The sequence below is a fragment of the Podarcis pityusensis genome (assembly GCF_964106645.2).
Source record: "Podarcis pityusensis genome assembly, chromosome: 8".
In the NCBI taxonomy this organism is placed as follows: domain Eukaryota; kingdom Metazoa; phylum Chordata; class Lepidosauria; order Squamata; family Lacertidae; genus Podarcis; species Podarcis pityusensis.
The window spans coordinates 57,408,720-57,429,149 of NC_138033.1; the positions used below are offsets into that span (position 1 = coordinate 57,408,720).

Below are 20,430 nucleotides of genomic sequence, written 5' to 3' on the forward strand. Positions count from 1 at the left end.
TATCAGTATATCTGCACTAAACATGCCTAATTCAAGCCCAATGCATTTCAGTGGATCCTGCATGTGACTGAAAATGCTGCAGCCCAGGTAGGGAGTGGTGCTGCTTTTCAGGCACACACCATGACAGTGCTGAGTTTTGCCACTGCCTGATGGTTATTGGCTTATGGTAACACAGAGGCAGCCTTTTCCACTGGTGGCACTGGTGTTTGTTGTGGAAAGCCCTTCCTGTGTCTCTGCTAAAATACAGGAGGTCCCAATCAGTGTTGCCATTGCCCTGGCTTCTGAAGGCACATTTGTTTCGGCAAGCATCCCCCTGACCTGAACTTATGATTTTACTGTTTAAAATCAATTGTTACACTTTTTAATTGTTTGTTTTATGATATAGTTTAATTAACGATGCTTTAATGTTGTTGTGCATTTAGTTGTAGACCGCTTAGAAGCCATTTTGACATATAGGTGGTCTACAAATTAAAAAGTAATAAAGTAGTAAATAGTAGCGTGGTCTGGATCTAACACACAATTTGTAAATAAATGGAATGGGAAGGGAGGAGAGGGACAAAGGAGTGAAAGCCCCTAACTCCACAGCCTGCTCCTGTATCTTTGGCAACAGGCCAAAGGTACAGGCACACAGGTATCCATATGAATTCGACTATGCTGGTCATTCTCTCTGACAACACTGCTGTTTCTTTTCTTCTCTTTTGTTCCTCTAGTTTTTGTACAGGCAAATAAATTGCAGCAACATATCTTTGCTGTCCACGGGCAAGAGGATAAAATTTACGATTGTTCCCAGTGTCCACAGAAGTTCTTCTTTCAGACCGAGCTTCAGGTACCTTTAAAAAAAGATTACATGCAAATCTATGCCATTTGTTCCAGTTGTTATTATATGTGGGAAATAACCTCATTTTGAGTGAGTATCAAGAGCATCTTCCGTCTCTCCCCCCCCCCAAAAAAACCCCATGCTTATTTCCTTGCAACATCAGAAAATCTTCCCTCTCCCTCTCTTTCTATCTCTGGGTGCAATCTCAAAAAAAAAAAAAAAAAAAAAAGGTCCTCTGAGTACGGGCAGCATAAATAAATAAGACCCGACAACTCTAATCATTCGCTCTGAGGATTTCGCTTGACAGGATGCCTTACAACGCACTGCCACGTCCACACCGAGCACAATGTAAATAATTTCTTCCCATTGGTTAATAATTTAAGGAAAGATTAGCATACAAAAACTCAAGTAACATTTTGACATCCTCCATCTCTTCTTCTCCTCCACCCCTTTCCCAGTTTTATAAGCACACACTTAAGACAATTGTGGCTCCCTTTCGAAAACCCAGGCCAAGCAAGCAAGCAAACCAACCAACCAACCAACCAAGCACATTTCTTCGTTTTTCATTACAACTTGGGTGTGATTGAGATGTATGGGCTCAGGATTGGCAGATGCAAGTCATGGACAGGATGAGGTCTGTAGCAAAAGCATGACGGAATCTGGACCATAGATGTGCCATTGGCTCTTAGGCAGCTAGAAGGCTGGGAAATTGGGAGGTGGCAGGTTTGAGGGTGAGGATCCCTGTGACCCTTCAGATGTTGCTGGAGTCCCAACTCCCATCAGTCCCAGCCAGCCAAATCAGGGGTGAGTCCAGCCATATCTGGAGGTTGAGGGAACCAAATCTGCAGTTCTGCCTTGTTCAGTGCTAGCTGAGCAGGTTGAGTAAGGAGTCTGCCACACCTCAGATGAGGAGGGTAAATTCTGTTGCCACTTGAGATGGCAGTCAACTGATTGAATGCTCTTACCTGCACAAAGAGAGTGAGGTGTCAAGAAGAAGGGGTTCCAGCTCAGGCTTTTGCATAATGCACCAGTTTTCTTGATTCAGGGATTTTTTTCGTATGTACAAAGGAGCATTCAGCCAGGTGACGCCCCACCCAACTCTCCTGCCTGAAGTGGTATAGCCTAGACACAGAGTTGCCACCTCACCTGTTGTCTGACAGTGCTAGGTGTCTTAAGTGGCATCCAAACAATGTTAAGCTTAGTTCTGCAACCTGGTTTTTCCAGCTTGCTTCTATAGCACCAATTCTGTTTCTTCCCCAAGGTACCCAGTGAGTGGCAGTGGTTCCTACTACCCCACCTGGGCATTACTTTGCCCAAATAAGTGCAGTGGTCTCTAGCCAGTAACAAAGCAGGAGCTGGCTCAAACGTCCTGGTTCACACCCCATAATCTCTGCACGATCTGCCATTCACATATATGCAGGTGAAAGCCTGCATTGCAATTTCTCGGCAGGGGTGGTGGTGACAGCTGCAGGCTGCAGCCCACAGTCCCCTGACGCTCCCAGATACCTTAGGCCAGCCCTCAGGCACAAGGACTCTGGGAACTCCCTCTTGGATGCCGGCACCCTCCTGTTCCAGTAATCGGTGGCTGAACAGATGCGGTTTTGGCTTTTAATGTAAGGACATTTCTAGGGAAAGTAGGCTTGATATTATCAGTTGTAGACAGAACACACTCAAAAGCTCACATTTTGACCTTCAGTGTGGAACATGCTACAGTGTGGAGCACCACATTGTCAACACTATGATTACCATTGCACTTCTAATCCTGAACTTGTGCCATTTCTGAAATTCTCAGCTCAGCCTTCTAACTTTTAAGGGACACACCAAAAATACTCTCATTCTCGGCCTTCCGCATCATACGTATTTTATGAGGTTAACGCTTCTCCCAAAATGTTACTGCAGCCCCCTGGTATATATAATCATTTTATGGAATGGTGCACCATGCCTCATTTAAATCTATTAGCTTTATAAACCATGATGTACTTAAACTTTGGAGAGTTGTGTGTGTGTATTATTATTTTTTTAATTCATCTTCCGCAATTCCCAGGCTGCTGCCTCTTGTGTCTTGCTGTCATGCTGCAGAAGGGATGGTTGATCTTTTCACTTTGTTGATTTTATTTTATTTTTCCCCTGGGGGGACCCTCTTCCTTCCCCTTGTTCTAGCAAACTCATTTGCATAAGTGTACAAAAGTTTTAACTATACCTTGTTAATATTTCAGTAAAGTCAGCAGTTTTTTGTTTGTTTGTTTGTTTCCCTGCTTTTGCATCTCCTGTCTTTAAGGAAGCCAACAATACAGTTGGTAAAAAAGCAAACTTGATGATGATGGTGATGATGATGAATAATAATAATGGTAGAGATATTTCTTTCTTCTTCTTCTCCTACTATTAGTGTCTTGCTGCAATAATCAAAATGGCAGGATAGTTCATAAGCACATCATAATTTCTTTGTGTCACTCTGTTGACATTTAAAAACTAACTAATCTTGTTACCAATATTTTATAAAGTGCCTTGCATTTTATAAAGTGGCCATTTTAATCCTTAAGCTTAGTGGTTTGCTTGCCAGTACAGCCCACTCCTTCCAGCCAAGCAAGTGGGCCTAGGATGATTTCAGAAAGGAGTTGGACAAATGTATGGAGGCTGGCAGAGTCTCAATACCTGGCATGTTAGGGCAAATGTCAGGATATAGAATGATCAACTGGGCTGACTCTGGTATCCCTTTGATTATTTTTTTAATACTTCATTTACATTTTAGGGCCTGAAATCATCTTCATTTACCCCCAGAATATCGCTGGGTTCTCACATAGGGCCCAAGGGGATTCCTGAGAAATTAAAGTGGTGGATGCTGTTCTGTCTAGCATGCTTCTTGCCAGCACCAGGCTTCTCCCCCTTCTTACTCAGGCTAAGATCTAGTATCCTTTAGGTGTTCATGCAGGAGGGGGTTGTAGGTGCAGGCATCCACCCCTGTCAATATTCTGATCATGGTGAATGGTGCCTGTTGAAAGCTGGAAGGCTCCTGTACTTTGGGAGGCACTCCACACATTTTAGAACTCTAGTTTTATTTTTAAAAAATCAGTGTGCAATGGGGATAGAGCTGCTTCTTGTTCCCATACCTTTTCTTTCTTGTTGACTTAATGTGAATGACTGAAGAGGGCTATGAAATATCAGAAATGTGATCCAAAATATTCTGCTAGGAAAAGACTTGTCACTCATCATGGAAGCAAATTTACCCGTAATTGGTAATGCTTTGCTGCCACTAATTCTTCAACATCTCACACTGGAATGTATTTAATGACCCTGGGAACATGTCTACTTAGCTCTTGAGTAAAATTTCAAATGAATTTATCCTTATTCATACAATAGAGAGACAAAAGGATATCTTCTGAATAAGGGAATGATTTCTACTTATCTCTCTTACAAATTGATCCATTGCTGCTTTCAAGCATCCCCCTACAAGCCACCAGATCATTGGTAGGATTTGCTTGAAAATCCTCTACCACAACGACACACACTGCAGTCCTTTGCATCCCTGGAAACAATCAGTTCTCACCAACTGGGGACGGTCCTGCCAGCAACACCCACATGCCATGCAGACACAGAGGGAGCCAACCCTCGTAGGCCTGGGGCCATGCCCCCAGCATACAATGCACAGAGAACTAGGCAGCAGCCTCTGTCAGCATCAAGGGATGGAGGTTGCTGGTTCAAATCCCTCTATAGGAAAAACATGTCTCCCTTGCTCCTAGATGGAGGACAAAGCTGCAAACAGGCTGTGGCGCAACAAGCAAGAGATCTCTGTGGTGTCTTCTGCTGGTGGTGCTGGTTTCCCCCTGAGGCCTAAAGTCCCTCATCTGGCATAACTCCAGTACAAGCTTGTGCTCTTAGTTTATTATAGAGTCGGAGAACTTGCAGATAGACAAAAGCAGCATCGGATTCATCCAAGGCAGAGCAGTGTGTTGCCAGTGTCATACTAGGCAAATACTATCCACCAGAAAAGTCTCATTGGGGAAGGGTATTGGTAGGTGAGAGATCTGTAAGCAAATTACATTTGAGAACTGTGCACACAAAATCATTGTGAATATATGTCGGCCCAACAGCAATCTCAATAAGCCAAGCAAAAATGGTTGTCTTGGGCTTATTGCCAATCCTTAAGAAGAAAAGAATGTTTATTTACTGTATGCCACTCTTTTGACCAAGGTCCCTTTACCCTTCTATGGGGTTTTTTTCAAAAAAATATGGTTATGCAGTATCAGTGATAAACCTGACATGCCACTTATAAATACAGTGGTACCTCGGGTTACATACGCTTCAGGTTACATACGCTTCAGGTTACAGACTCCGCTAACCCAGAAATAGTACCTTGGGTTAAGAACTTTGCTTCAGGATGAGAACAGAAATCGTGCTCCAGCGGCGCAGCGGCAGCAGAAGGCCCCATTAGCTAAAGTGGTGCTTCAGGTTAAGAACAGTTTTGGGTTAAGAACAGACCTCTGGAACGAATTAAGTACTTAACCCGAGGTACCACTGTATACATTATAGTTTCATTAGCAAAACGTTTGTCATTATGATTGACCGGGGGAACAGAGAGAGGGCTCAGTATTATGTCATCTCCTCTGACTGCCGATTTGTTTCTGGGATCAGTTCAAAGTGCTGGGTTTTTTTTTAACCCTTAAAGCCCAACCTGGTCTGAATACCTTAAGAACATTATTCTCTGATTAAAAACCTGCGCAAGAAACACAATCGGTGACCCTGTTAGGAACATAGGAAGCTGCCTTATATTGAGCCAGACCATTAGTCCATCTAGCTCAGTATTGTGTATACTGGCTGTCAGCACTTTAGGGTTTCAGACAGAAGACTCTCCCAGCCTTACCTGAAGATGCTGAGGATTGAACCTGAAACCTTCTGCATGCAAAGCAGATGCTCTACTTCTGAGCTACAGCCCTTTCCTAATACCCAGAGAGGTAGTGGGCAGGTAGGTATAAGAGATGAGACTTCCTAGACTATTTCATGCCCTCCCCGGGGAAGACCCTCCAGCTTTTGTTGTCGCTTGCCTTTTTTATTTAGCTTGTTGAAGTTGCTTTGAGGCCAGCAGAAAATTCTATACAGAATTCACACTTTTTTGATGCTGCTTTTTTGATGCTGGTTACTTCATGTCTGATTATTTCATAGTTATTGTTTTGCAAGCACAGGTTTTATTACGCGGCTTTGACTATTTTACGTAGATAAGTAGAGCCAAAAATTACTGAGATAAATCAACTGAAGGGATCCTTGGGATTTGCACTGTATGCTGTGTCCCCCTGTGAGTCCCCTTTTATTGGGGGGCAAATGGCAGAGTTGTCAGGAACTGGGGGTCTTAGGTTGTATCCCTTGCCAACTGTCATTGATTGCAGTCTCTTTACCCCTTGGAGCTCAATGGGGAGGCCTTGAGAGATGGTTTAGATTCCACCTATATAGCTCTGCTCAGATTTCTGTTTCCTTGTCACACTGGTGACTGACAAAAGTGAAACGTTTAGCTCAGATTACTCAGTTTACCATTAGGTTGAAAGGCATTCTCTGTCTTTTCACTATAGATCCTCATCACCTACCCTTCGTCCCCATTTCTGTTCTGTTGGCTTTAGGGTTCTTAGTTTTCTCTCTCCTTTGTGAGGCTTCACATGCTGTTCATATAACCATTTTATGGAACGGCAGTTGCATGATGGATGAGGGCAAGTGAATGGCCAGCAAAAAAAATCTAGATTAACTGCCCACATCTCAGTTCCGTCTTTCAGCATCAGCACACGAAAACGTCACTTGATCAGGTCAGGTTTCAGCCATGGTGTTGAGGTGCCCGAAGCCTTGACAGCCTGCAAGTAAACACACACACACACACACACACACACACACACACAGACACACACACAACTGGAGTGGGAAAATCATCATAGACAAAGCTTGTAGCGCTCAATCAGAATGGTGGAACCTAACGTCCTTAATTGCCTTAAGAACTGCATTAAGCAAATTGTGAATGAGTAGCAGGGCATTTACAGGAAACTCGAGGAGGGGGTTTGTCTCTGATCTTCCTCCCCACTGTTTTGTGGGGAACCATTGCGTAGCCACTGAAGTATTTGTGTTTAAAGGATTAGTTCCTGCTGTTTGCTTGTGTGCTGCTAATCATACAGTTTCCTCTTAAATGATTGCGAGCAAGGGAAGCTAAAGCCAAGGATAGAGCAGCCCACCAATGAGGCAGGTATGGAGGGAGCAGGCTACCTGCCAGTTCCTTCCTAGCACAGGTGTGATGATGTCTGATCGCTTGTTAGGAATCTTTTTTTCAGATTTGGAGGCAAGTCAAGCCACAAAATTGCTGGAGCTCCTCTGGAGGAACCTACTCTCCCTTTGAGGCCAAAACTGTATATTATGGAGAATTCTCAGCTGTCTCCAAAACCAGGCACTCCACATCTCCTTCTTCCATGTAACATCCAGAAAGTGAGCTGAGTTAGTCTCCTGCAGCAAACACAACAAAGCATATTGGTAGCACTGAAAAACATGACGGATAGCTGACATCAACGATCAGAAATAGGGTGGATGCCATAGAAACATATATTTATTTACTATTTTACAAGCTGTTTTTTTATCCCACTTTTCAGGCCATTATATTATCCCAAATGGTTCACATCAAAAAAGAGAGGTGCCTATCATCAGGCTTACAAACTAAAAAGGCAAGATACAAAGGGAAGGGGAGCGAAAGGGAAGAGACAGAGGAGGTCAAAACAAAGTGGTCAGCTACAAGTGGGCATTTACATATGATATATATGACTGATGACTTTAAAAATGTCATTCTTTTCTATCAACCTAACATCTCCAGGTTTACAATATATACACAGTAACCCTACAGGTATGATTGGTCACCTAATCTATATAGATCAGCCAAATGACTTAATCTCCTCCTCCTGGTCCCATCTATGTGGTGTTGGACTTCAGCTCCCATCAGCCCCAGCCAGCACAGCCAATGGCCAGAGTAGATGGGGAATGTAGTCCAAAAGATCTGGGTTGGGGGACAGGCTATACTTTTCCGTCAGAAAACTACTGGAGGGTTATTTCAAAGTTTCCTTTGGGATGTGAGGTGGCTTTTCCCAGTGCAGATCTCTGTGGAGTCTTGTCCTTTGACTGGGCTGAGAAGTATTTGCAAGTTCTGTGTGCTTGCACAAGGCAGTAATGTTTTTAGACTTTTGACCAGATGTGTGGTAGTTGGGAGAGTTAAGGTCACTTAGAGATCTGGAGAGGGCACAACACTCTTCCTTGTCCAGCTGCCTTTCCAAGTTCCCTCAAAACAAAACAGCGTTGTCTGATCTCATAAAGTACTAATATGAAACTTCCAGTTGGTCCATTGCACGTCTAATTATACCTAGCTAATAGTGTACTAGTAATCTTTTATTAAGCTAGCTGTGTGCTAGTACACTTTTATTTTACACCAGTTGCTTGCAAATTCCCAAAGTGGCCAGTAGGGTTGGCTCCAAATATGAGGGAGCCTTTAGACCAGGGGTATTCAACCTTTTTATACCTACCACCCACTAATGCATCTTTCTTGACGGTAAAATTTCCTTTCCACCCACCAGTGCTTGGTGGAAGGAGGATTCAGCTTGTGCCGTAGAACCCCTTACTGCCCACCTAGAATCCTGAAACACCCACTAGTGGGCGGTAGGGACCAGGTTGACAACCCCTTTAGACTTATGTCCTTTGATGGGCCCTAGCAAAACACTGTGTCAGGGGCATATCAATTAGGGTGGCCATGTGACCTGTTTTACAGTCCTCTAATAGGAGTCCTCACTCTGAAGGGTCCTCTGGTCCAAGTGTGGTTTAAAGGTAAAGAACCATAAGGAAGGCTACCTGCAAGGGCCTTGAAGTTGCCCATCAGCCATTAGCACCTGAGTTAACAGCCACACAGGTTCACCTGGTCACAGTTCTCCCTGTTAAGGTGAGGTGCATTGCATTTCTATTTAAATTATAGTAAGATATAGATAGATATAGATGATAGATAGATAGATAGATAGATAGATAGATAGATAGATAGATAGATGATAGATATAGATATAGATTCTCTTCTAGAGTAGCACAGAAAAATGTTTTGAAAGGCAGTGTCCCCTTTTGTCCAGGGGTAATAGGTAAGGGGCCACCCTAATTGCAGGTAATTAAAATGGTAGTTCCCAGTTCCAGACGTCTGTAAAAAATAATTTGGTGGGAGAGGATGTCTAGGGCAGGCAACAGCAGTGGGGCCTGCCAGAGCACTGAGCCCCTAGCAACTGCCTGAGGGTGCCATATGCTGGCGCCATACTTCTTGCTCGGGTAGGGGTGTGTTTGTAAAAGAAACCTGAGTTGTTTGTGGAGTGGGCACCAAATACCTTGTTGTTTTTGTGGTTGTTGTTGGTTTTTTATTTAGTTAATACCCCCCCTCCCCAGCAGCCCCTCATGCAGTCTAAATTATGACTGTGAGAATAAGCAGCTTGTTCATTAGTGTAATTTGTGTTGTATTTTACAATTTGTGCTTGGCTTGGAAATCAAACCTCAAGAGACACTTTTTGGAAACAAACCATGAACTCATTCTACATTTGATAGAAGGCATTAATTCTGTATGCAGTTTTTATAGGTTTTGCGAGGAAGGTATGGCTTCTCTACCTCCCTACCCATCACACCTTAAAATCTGTTTCCACATAACGGTTGGAAAGATTCCCTAAAACCCATAAACTTGTGTTTTCCCCCCAATCAGAGAATACATCACCATCTCCTTAGAATCGGAATTAGTCAATTGGTATAACCATCATCAGTTACTTCTTCATTTAAAAATAGAAAGGGGGGGTTATTACAGGATCTACTTGGAGCATTTTATTTAATTTTTAATTATTATTAGTTATAAAACTAATAAATTACAAGGAAAACAAAATCCATTCCAACCCTGTTACTGGATCTCAGTCAAGCACCGTCAGATAATTATAACTAACATTAATTAAAAATTAACAGTGCTCTAGGCGTTTAACCATCATTTCTAGTCTGTTTTTGGCTGCAAATCCTTTACATATTAGAAGGCATTCTGCTTCACTAGTACTTTCATGGCTTTGAAAAAGGGCATTTTGGTTTTTTTGAAAAAGCCACACACACGGAAAACCCCTGGAATTAATACCAGTGGCATTCTTCCTCTTTTCAAAACTGCAACATCCTTTCATTCACTCTTTGAACATTTTTACAGATCAGAGCTTGAACTGGGTCAGGGGTGGGGAACTAGTGACCCTGCATATGTTGCTGGACTCCCATGATCCCTGCTTCCCATGATCCCTGACCATTGACCATGCTGGCTGGGACTGTTGGGAGTCCAACATCTGGAGGGCCACAGGCTCCCCAGCCCTAGTTTAAGGGCTCAGCTATTATACCAGACTTGTAAATCAGCCCACAAAGGTGGTGACTATTGCGCCGTCCACACATGTCTCAAGGCGATGTACAGAATACAACAAAAATAGCTGAAAATGACACAGAAAATAACAGCAGATTAGATACATAGATAGATAGATAGATAGAGGGTTTTACAATATTTTAACAACAAAAATTAAATCTACAGTGGTGCCTCGCAAGACGAAATTAATCCGTTCCGCGAGTCTCTTCATCTAGCGGTTTTTTCGTCTTGCGAAGCAACCCTATTAGCGGCTTAGCGCTATTAGCGGTTTAGCGGCTATTAAAGGCTTAGCGGCTTAGCGGCTTAGCGGCTTAGCTGCTAAAAGGCTATTAGCGGCTTAGCAGCTTAGAAAAAGGGGGGGGGAGTGAAAAAAAATCTCAAGACTCGCAAGACATTTTCGTCTTGCGAAGCAAGCCCATAGGGAAATTCGTCCTGCGAAGCAACTCCAAAACGGAAAACCCTTTCGTCTAGCGGGTTTTCCGTCTTGCGAGGCATTCGTCTTGCGGGGCACCACTGTAAACAAATTCAACCTACGTTTTCTTCGACTTTCCTCCCCCCCACTCTGCGGCTCCTTATTTTATATCATATTCTTACTGCATAAACAATTCAGACCTATTTAGAAAGTTATCCTTTATGTTCCCTTTTAATTATTTCTTACTGGACGTGTTTATGTCAATCCTGCTAACATTCTTAATTGTTTACAGTTTGTCTTCATATATTCAACATATTTCCCCAGTTCTGTTTTTAAGAAGTCTCTCATCCTGATCTCTTATTCTTCCAGTAAACAGCAGATAATTTTAAACACAACGCAAAACAGACACTCTTGGTAGAGACCTAGTCATCACTCCTATCTGCACTGCAACATTTTGTTGCAGGTCCTCTTCCACTGGATAACTTCTAAGTTACAGTGGTACCTCAGGTTAAGTACTTAATTTGTTCCGGAGGTCCGTTCTTAACCTGAAACTGTTCTTAACCTGAAGCACCACTTTAGCTAATGGGGTCTCCTGCTGCCACCGCGCCGCCGGAGCACGATTTCTGTTCTCATCCTGAAGCAAAGTTCTTAACCTGAAGCACTATTTCTGGGTTAGCGGAGTCTGTAACCTGAAGCGTATGTAACCTGAAGCGTATGTAACCCAAGGTACCACTGTATACCAGATGGCAAGGGGGGTGGGGTGGAGTGGAGTGGAGTGTAAGGCAATACCACCCCACAGAGCAAAATCACCAAGAGCAACTGTAGTGGAATCTTTCTGATTTGGTTTGATGTGTTTGTCACTCTCTGTGTGTATATCATTCTTCTGCATCTCTGATGCATGGCATGATTTTCACCCAGCTATGAAGTCCTGGGCACAAGCCACTATCTTTTTGCCTGACCTGCCGCATGGGGTTGCTATGAAGATAAAATACTATGATGTCGCTTATGTTGCCTTGGGTGCTTTAAAGGGTGGTGTACAAATTAATCGATGTATCCACCACACAGAGTCTTTTGTCTGTGCCCTGTATCATTTTGAGAGAGAGAGAAATTGTGCATCAGTTTTCAGTGTAGAACTGATTTAGCTGGGCAGTAACCAGTCTTTTCGACAGACTCTCCCACTGCAAAGTGTTGAAAACTGTCAGTGCCGGCTGTTCTGACTACCAAAACACACATAACTCCACATTATAGCATGTGTCAAAAACCCAGCAGAAGTGGGGGAGGGGGCAAAGCGAGCCAGGTGAAAGCCATTGGTTGAGCCGTCAATGCACTTAAGTGTGCCCAAATGTCAACATGTGTGATCGAGTGCACGGAGGCATGTATTTGCAGTGTGGCAGGGCTGGCACCAAGAAGGGACTTCCAACAGGCAAGAGATGGAGCGTGGAGCTAATGTTCAGGCTGCCCGTCGAAACCCATTGTTGCCTGGCATTTTATGCCCCCTGGGGCAAAGGTCCAACCAAGTTTTGTGCAGGCAACTTGCCATACCAACAGATGGGCAGGAGTGCAAGCGGCCAAGAGGCAATGTATATGCATCACTTGTGTTTACTGAAAGCGCAGTTCCTTCTCGTAAATGTCCAAATGTCTGGCCTGAGCTATGGCACCTCCAGACATGGCAGCACAAATGCAGATTTCTCTCTCTCTCTCTCTCTCTCTCTCTCTCTCTCTCTCTGTGTGTGTGTCTGTCTATCTGTCTGTCTCATTAGAGCCTATATATAAAAAGAAAAGAAAGAAGGAGTCCTGTAGATGGGAAGCAGCTTGAGCATTTTCACACGATGGCATTCACACACTTTCAGGTTTCAAATAGATGCTTGCAAAGGAATTTCCCCTTTGCATGCATGTAGAAAACATGCATGGAATTGATGGGTTCTTTGCCTGAGAAAAAGCTTTCCTACTTAGGATTACTATACTGATAAAATCCTGGTTGTGCCTGAGATGCAGGTGAAGCTGAACTAGGCCATTAGGGAAGGGCTGCACTTCAGTGGTAGAGTGCATGCTCTGCATGCAGAAGGTCCCCGTAATCTTCAAATGAAACTCTGGAGAGACATTGCCCGTTAGCATAGAAAATGATAAGCTACATGGACGAATATTCCTATGTTCCGAAATCCAAGATGTTCTACTATTCTCACCAGCAGCAGCTCACCAGAGTCTCAGGCAGAGGTTCTTTCCTGCCATGGTATTAGAACTCCTTTAGATGGAGTTTATTAGATGGCCATTCATTAGCCACAGCTCCTTTTGCATGCAAGACACCTGCTCTCCCTTTGAGCTAGGTGCTGTTCCCCGAGCATGTATGAGCAGCCTGAAATTTTTTGCTGTAATTTTACTTCTTGGATCCCTCAAGAGGTACAGGGATGAGGAACCTGTAGTCCTCCAGATATTGCTGGAATTCAACTCCTGTCATGTTCAGCCAGCATGTTCCGTGCTCAGGGATGATGGGAGTTGTAGTCCAACAACATGTGCAGGGCCACAGGTTCCCCATCCCTGTTTTAACACAAGGCCTTATGAGATGTAGCAAGCCCCCATCTACACAGAAGAAGGCACAGGTACTTATTTCCTCACTTCCTTCACATGTAATTGTATAAAAAAAAATGCTGGAAATGTGCAGGCATTCTGTATAGGTGCAGTCATACTTCATAAATATCTGAAGCTGCTCTGACTTTTGTCACATATAAAAGACAATTAGGCCCTGCCATCTCTTAGTGGCAATTGTCTTCTTTCTTGGTTCTCTTCTCGTGGCAGTTGACTAAAATCTGAAATATCTGCAGCTGGGCTTGTGTTGGGGAAAAGGTTAATTTTGTATTTTCTGGTGTGTTGGTGAACAAAACTGGTGTGTATTAGAGGGTGGGAGGATTCAGAGGAACAAGTAGCTCCACAGTATTGGAGGATGAGAGAAGACTTAACAGAGACAGTGCTGAGATAGTGCTTGAATAAGGGACTATAGCAGAGGTGAGGAACTGGATCTAGTGGGCAGATCTAGTGGTCTGGCCTTTATTTCCCTCCACCGCCACACACAGGAAATGCCTACCTGTTAATCACCTGGCATCACAATGACATCAGGTGATCCATTCTGTACACCCAGTTAGAAATAAAATTGTGGGGCCAACGATTTGCTGATTGCTGTGTCTTGTGAAGTCCCATGCATAGATGGCTCCTGCAAGACCCAGTGATCTGTTAATTGCTGGAACTCGCAAAGCGCCATGCACAGCATTTTACAAGACACGGTGATCATCTGATGCTTTGCATAGCCAGCCCACAGTGAACTAAGCCAATCCACAGTGAGTACACATACATCAGATTTTAAAGTAAAAAAGTTTAAAAAATACGCAGTAACCCAAACTATGGAAGCACAACTGAAAATAGGAGTACTGGCTGCCATGCAACACAGCTGTCTAGTGCATCACAAATGATGGGGAGAATAACGAACACTAATGCCAGAGGCCCGTGTTCTTACTAAGTCCTAATTAGGAAGGATATGTCTTAAACAAGCAAGTTACATCTCATGCTGCTGTGGAAGGCCAAAAGGTATTGTGATAGCTGTGTTTTGAGAGGAGGAAAGCAAATAGATGGGAAAGCTAATGTGGTAGTTCTGCCATTCTCTTCAGTCTCGCCTAGCTTCCGATTAGCATTTGCTACCATTAGTCAAAGTTGATGCATGTTAAGGTTGTCAGATGTCCTGTTGCCTGTTGTCACATTTTGGAAATGCAAAATGTGGATTTCCACATTTCCAAGGCTTTTGGGGTCCTTCAATTGACCTTAAAAGTCCCCACTATTTGACCTCTGATTTAAAAAAAATAAAAAACCAATATAGATGTTTTGAATATTTGCATTCTTTTAAATAACATTCTTAAATTTATGATCAAAGGAAACCATTAAGATGATCAGCCTTGCAGATCTCTCTTTATTCTGATCGTAAATTCTCCTTTGAGATCCACTTGCAAGGTCTTTGCCTTGAGCTATTACTGACTCAGGTTTTGCAAAACGTATCTTAAATAAACCTCAAAGGAGTTGAAATTGCTTTGATCTGACATCTCAGGTTCTGCAAAGGTGCATTAAGGGAAGATGTCCTGGAGGCACTTTGAAACAATTTTCCATGCATCCACTTGGCTTGTGAAGCTGAGCTGAGCTGTGTGGCAGATGGTCAGGTCCAGATCTTTGCCAAATTTACCTCCAGTGCCAAATAACATTGTTTAGGAAGCATTCATGAAAAGAGACATAGGCAAAATCAGGAAATCACTTTTCAAAGCAGGAAGGAAGGCTGGTGTGGCATAATGGCTAAAATTATGCTTTGAGAAATAGTGACTTGAATCATGCCTGAAGTAAATCTTATCTTAGGCATGATTTCATGCCTTAAGGAAATTTGCTATGGTATGGTTTCAGCATCCTCCCCCAACACCTGTACTATGGAGTTAATGAGACAGACATGTCTGACAGGGGTTTTGTAAAGATGGTGGAGCTATTAGCCACACTGCAATCTTGGCTTAATAAGCTGGGATATGTGCATGTTTCATACACCCACCCACCTCTTTCTATCTGTCCTCCCTTTGCATGAGCAAATAAGCCAGGAAGCTGCAGTTAACCATAGTTTCCTGCTAAACCTGCACCAGGAACTGTGGTTAGTGGCTCCCCCCCCTCAAAAAAAAAAAAAAAAAGGATCTGGAAGCCGGCTTTAAACCAGACCTTCTTTGGATATAATGGGAAGCTGTGCTTCCCTGCTGCTTCCTGGTTTGTTTCTCTGCTCATGAAAAGGAAAAAGCAGGAGCAAAGAGGCTGCATGCAGGTACATGGAGTTCATGCATATCTTGGCTTATTAAACTGGCACTTGTTTGTGCGAATGCAGCCCATGCATGTGAAGCGCTTGAATACTTGAAATTACTAAGTATTGGTTTTTATTATTAGTTTTGGAAGTGTTGCAATATCTTTGTTTTGCAAAGATTACTACTACTACTCCATCTGAAGATCACAGGGCGGTTTACAATATAAAGCCCCCCAAACACATACTGCAATAACAAACAACTCCCATTTAAAAGGCCATGGATTGTTTAATTAGCCAAAGGCCTGGCAGAAGAGTTTTTGCCTGGCACCTGAAGCTATATAATGAAGGTGCCCGGTGAGCCTCCCTAGGGAGAGCATTCCACAAGCAGGGAGCCATCACAGAAAAGGCCCGTTCTCATGCTGGCAGGCCTCTCGCAAGGGAGGCACACAAAGAAGGGCCTCAGATGATGGTTGCAGCACCTGGGTTGGTTCATATGGGGAGAGGTGGACCTTGAAGTATTGCAGTCCTGAGCATTTAAGGCTTTAGAGGTTAAAAGCAGCTCTTTGAATTGGGCCCGGAAACTAATTGGCAGCCAGTGCAGTCGGGCTAAGATTGTTGTTAAATACCTTATACAGGAACCGCTCCATCAGCCTAATATTACAGCTTCCCATTATTCACTCTGTCTCTGTATATATTTGAAGGAAATATTTGCCTGGAAGCCCCACACTATTCCAAAGAAACTCTATCTCAGTTTTTAAAGAAAATGGAGCCTTGCGTCAAAAGATACAGTACAGCACTGTATCTCAGCAGTGGAATGTATGCTTTGCATGCAGAATGTCCTAGGTTCAATGACTGGCATCTCCAGTTAAAAGGATCAGGTAGTGGATAATGTGAAAGACCCCTTCCTGAGGCCCTGGGGAGCACTTGCCAGTCACAGTAAGAATGCACTAGTCTAGATGGATGCAAAGCCTTGACCTAGTATAAGGACATCTCCTATGTTCTCTAAAGGAGCTGAAGTGTAGACAAAAAGGGAAGGAGTCCCACCTCGTTCCACCATTACGGCTAGAGCAGCTCACGAAAGCTGCGGCACTGCCACCCCACTCTCTTCATTTGTTACTACCAGAGCCAAACTAGGCTGCTTGTCCAGACATAACAATCTGTGCCTGAGTGTTTTCACAGGAACCGTCTAGATCATTAAATATAATAGGTCTCAGCTGCAGTTTTGATCACTGAAGCATGCACGCAATTCATCACAGCAAATTAGGTATGTCTTCGTAACTTATCTTTATGCTGTTTGCCGGCACTTTCGGAGAGCTGGAACTCAGACTGTCTGTGCCGCAGAAAACTGTTTCGGATATATAGACAGGCACGCATTCACATAGATGGGGTTGCCATATTTCAAACAGTGAAAATCCGGACAGAGATGTTGTTGAGCTTTTTGGGCAAAATCACAAAAAAATGTCGTTTTTTGAGCTATTTTAATGGAAAACGGCACTGCTGCCATGGGCTGCCATAGGTCTGGATTTTCCCAGACATTTCCCCAATTTCTGACTGGACACTGCTGCTGACTGCAGTATTCCAGACATGTCCGGGAAAATCCAGACGTGTGGCAATTCTAACATAGATATCTATTGTGCGAGAACAAGGAATCATCAGTAGCAAAAATATGGAGTGTTCTGTGTTTCTTTCCCCAGCATCTTGCAGAACTAGCCATCGTAGCTGTTGAGATCCCTGGCCACATTCATTATTCATCTATTTTAGTGAATTTCTTGTCCACAGAAAAGAGAGAGATGTACTCTCCAACATCTCATTCTGTTTGTGCCAGCAGCTATACTACAACCCCTTTTGAAAAGAAAAAAGGAAAGCAAAGAAAGACAAACCTGAAGCAACCTTTGTTCAAAGCCATTACACAGAGCATTTAGATGGTTGGAGTTTTGGTCCCTCTGACTTGCTGACTTGCTGTTTGTTCTTTAAAAGAGCTGAGATTGACCTTTAAAGGGAAAAGGCGTGTTCTGCTATTTGGTTTTTTTTTGGGGGGGGGAGGGAGGGAAGCAGCCATTCAAGGGAAGAAACACAAACTGGTGTTTTCAGTACACTCAGCTATTGAAAAAGCGGTAAAGCTTTGGGTTGGTTTAAGTTTGGTGGGTTTTTGAAGTTTCTCTGTGCTGTTGCTGCTACCATCAGTTAAGTATACCACAGCTTGCCAAGGGAGAAGGGGGCTCGCCAAAGGATACCCTTCCCAGGGACCCCACAGACCTGGAGCCAGCCATGTCAGGATCCCAAATCAGAGGGAGCAACTGAAGGTGAAACTGCCTTCGACTTTAGCTGAACCATCTAGCTCAGGGATGCCTAGACTGTGTCTCTAGCTCCCACAGGAATGAGTCAATTGGCAACATGGTGTTTGCCCCTTCAGTTCTTGATAGGATCAGAAAGGAGTTCCTGTTGAACTTCAGTCCCTGACCAGAGCCGTGATGTGCAAATCAGCCCTTATTACAAGTGGAAGACAATGTGGCCTTTTGTTCTGTTTTAGTAGATTGGCACGTTTCTGTGGCTGCTTACCAAGAGCAGACAGCTGTGTTAACACCAGATTTTCTTCACTTGCCTTTAGGCTGAATTACTCTCCTGCCCCGATTTTATTTAACGTAGGCAAGTTGAAGAGATGATGGCTGTGGAATAGGATTCTTGCAACAGCCTTCCCCAACTGAATGCTGTGCCAACATGGTCAATGGTAGTGGGTGACTGAGAGTTGTAGCTGTAATTTGGAGGGTGCCAGGCTCAGGAAGGTTGTTCAAGAATACTTCCCTCCATGATCCTGTGGGAATAAAACCCCAAATCCACATCTCCGTAGTGATTAAATCCCTGTGGGACTGTTGAGGAATCATTTTCAGTGCCCATATATTTTTAACTTTGTGTATGATGTATCTTGCTGGATATTTGCATCCTGCTCTCTCCACCATCCCTCACCATTTGACTCCCTTGATGGAATCATTTCGGATTAATGCAGCAGCAACATGCTTTTTCAAGTTGCTGTCACCCTCAAATAATGAGCAGGCACCAGCATTTGGTATTTTCAAATTGCAGTTACTTGCATTCAAGCCTGAAATTTGCATTAAGAGAAATAAATCATTAGTGTTAGACTCTTTGCAGGGAAAAAGATGTGGGATGCACACAAATCAAAACTTCTTTATTTCTGGTTTGTTAATCTACAACCTGAATACCTTGTAACTCTCACCTCACAGTTCTTCAGGGTGAGAACACACCTTTATTTTTAATCTGGATGATGAACCAGTTTTAAGTTTATCACATTCTTGTCTGGCTCCTGGTATTGGAATAATTGTCTGTTGTGAAGGGAGACAGTGATTGGTCATGGCTGATCATGTTCTATTTTACAACAGCAGCTATCATCATCATCATCATCACCACCACCACCACCACTGGTTTATTACTCCAATTCTAAACAATCACCTCAAGGTTCTTTACAAATAAAATGGTTAAAAACAGTTAAAAACACAAAAGTTATGTATGCATTTAAAACAAGATTGAAACCCAAAGAAGCAGACACTTATGGCAAAGACCCATTTTTCTAACTGGGAAAGCCTGTTGGAGCAAATTATCTTTGATTGTTTCTGGAAAGTGCAGATAGTGGGCACCTGTCGTAATTTGACAGGATGCTATTCCACAGAACAGGAGCAGCCATACTAAAGGCTCTGCTCTGAGTTACTGCAGAGTAAGCTTCGAGAGCTTTGGAATTTGCAGGAGAAATTCCTTCATAGACCACAGAGAATTCCCAGGAGTAGAAGTGAATTGGAGGATCTTGGGTAATTTTCCTGAACCACTTGGTTATTTGAAAATTGGCAGGAGTGGACAAGCATCCCTGAATGACAACTTGATCACTGCCTTGGATGTTCCTCTGCACTGTGAACCAAAAAAAGGCAGCATGAAGACTGCATTTTAGAGAGTGTTCTCTGTTCGCATGTATGGTGATGGGGGAGGGAGGTTCAAGATACCCAGAGAAGCCTTCTGTGTGAACTGGAAGTATACTTGAACCTGTCTCCCAGAAACCACTGCAACACATCAGGGGTTCATCAGCAGTCACGGTATGTTATATCCAGTGTCAGTCTTGCTCAAATCAGACTAATTGAAATTAATGGTCCTGACTAACTTAGGTCCATTAATTTCAGTGGGTCTTCTCTGAGAAGGAGTTAGTTGGATTCAGCCCAGTGAAATGAAAATCAGAACATTTTGAGAGCCCATCTGGATGTCATGTCTGCAGATCTGTTTGCTTTTAACCCAGATATGCTGCTTCAAAGGGGCCACAAAGCTGCCTGACTTTTTCATTCCACTTTCCAGGCACTCATCTCCCAGCAAAGCTTATTTCCATTATCTGAGATTGGTCAAGGAGAAATGAGGGCATAGGAAGAGGCATTAACACCCCATTTACTTTTTTTTTAAAAGTCAGATCTTCCCCACTTCATATGTAATTGGAGCATACTTGAGTTTGAAGAAAGAGTCTGCTGATGTCCTCATTACTTTGGCCGTGAACGTGCCATGCTAACTGAGCGAACTCAGAACAGCACTTAGGAACATGACATTGTCAAGGGCCCTTTTCCATTGTCTCTGAAACATCACTTCTGAATGCCAAAGTAACATAGAAAGCAGAGGAGATCATCTTTTAAACAGAATAGCTGTTCTGCTCAGTATGGCTCTTTTGTTTGACCTGCCATTGCAAAATAAAAAATAAATTCCATTCTCAGTATCACTTAGGCAGGCTTCACTATCTCATTTAATCAACACTTTATTGATCCCTTTTCCATGCAAATAATAAATGTGGGTGTTTAGTGTGTACCTGGTCACAGAAATGTGCAAAATGCTAATTAAGAAGTTCTAAATGTTTATGTGTTTGTGTGTGTGTTTAGCAATCACTTTTTGAAGCTTTGTTGCTACAGAGAGGATTTGCCATGAAAGGGCATTCTGTTTCAAGGAAAGGG

General features: G+C 43.2%; 1 protein-coding gene across 3 annotated transcripts in view; it reads left to right on the forward strand.

Moving 5' to 3' along the window:
- ZNF423 (zinc finger protein 423) overlaps positions 1–20,430 on the forward strand; it is a 319,298-nt gene that overhangs the window by 281,921 nt on the left and 16,947 nt on the right. For all 3 annotated transcript variants that reach the window (XM_081015494.1, XM_081015493.1, XM_081015495.1), the window contains one exon: positions 711–826. In XM_081015494.1, coding sequence (XP_080871620.1) covers positions 711–826 — 116 coding nt within the window. The remainder of the gene's footprint in view (positions 1–710; positions 827–20,430) is intronic.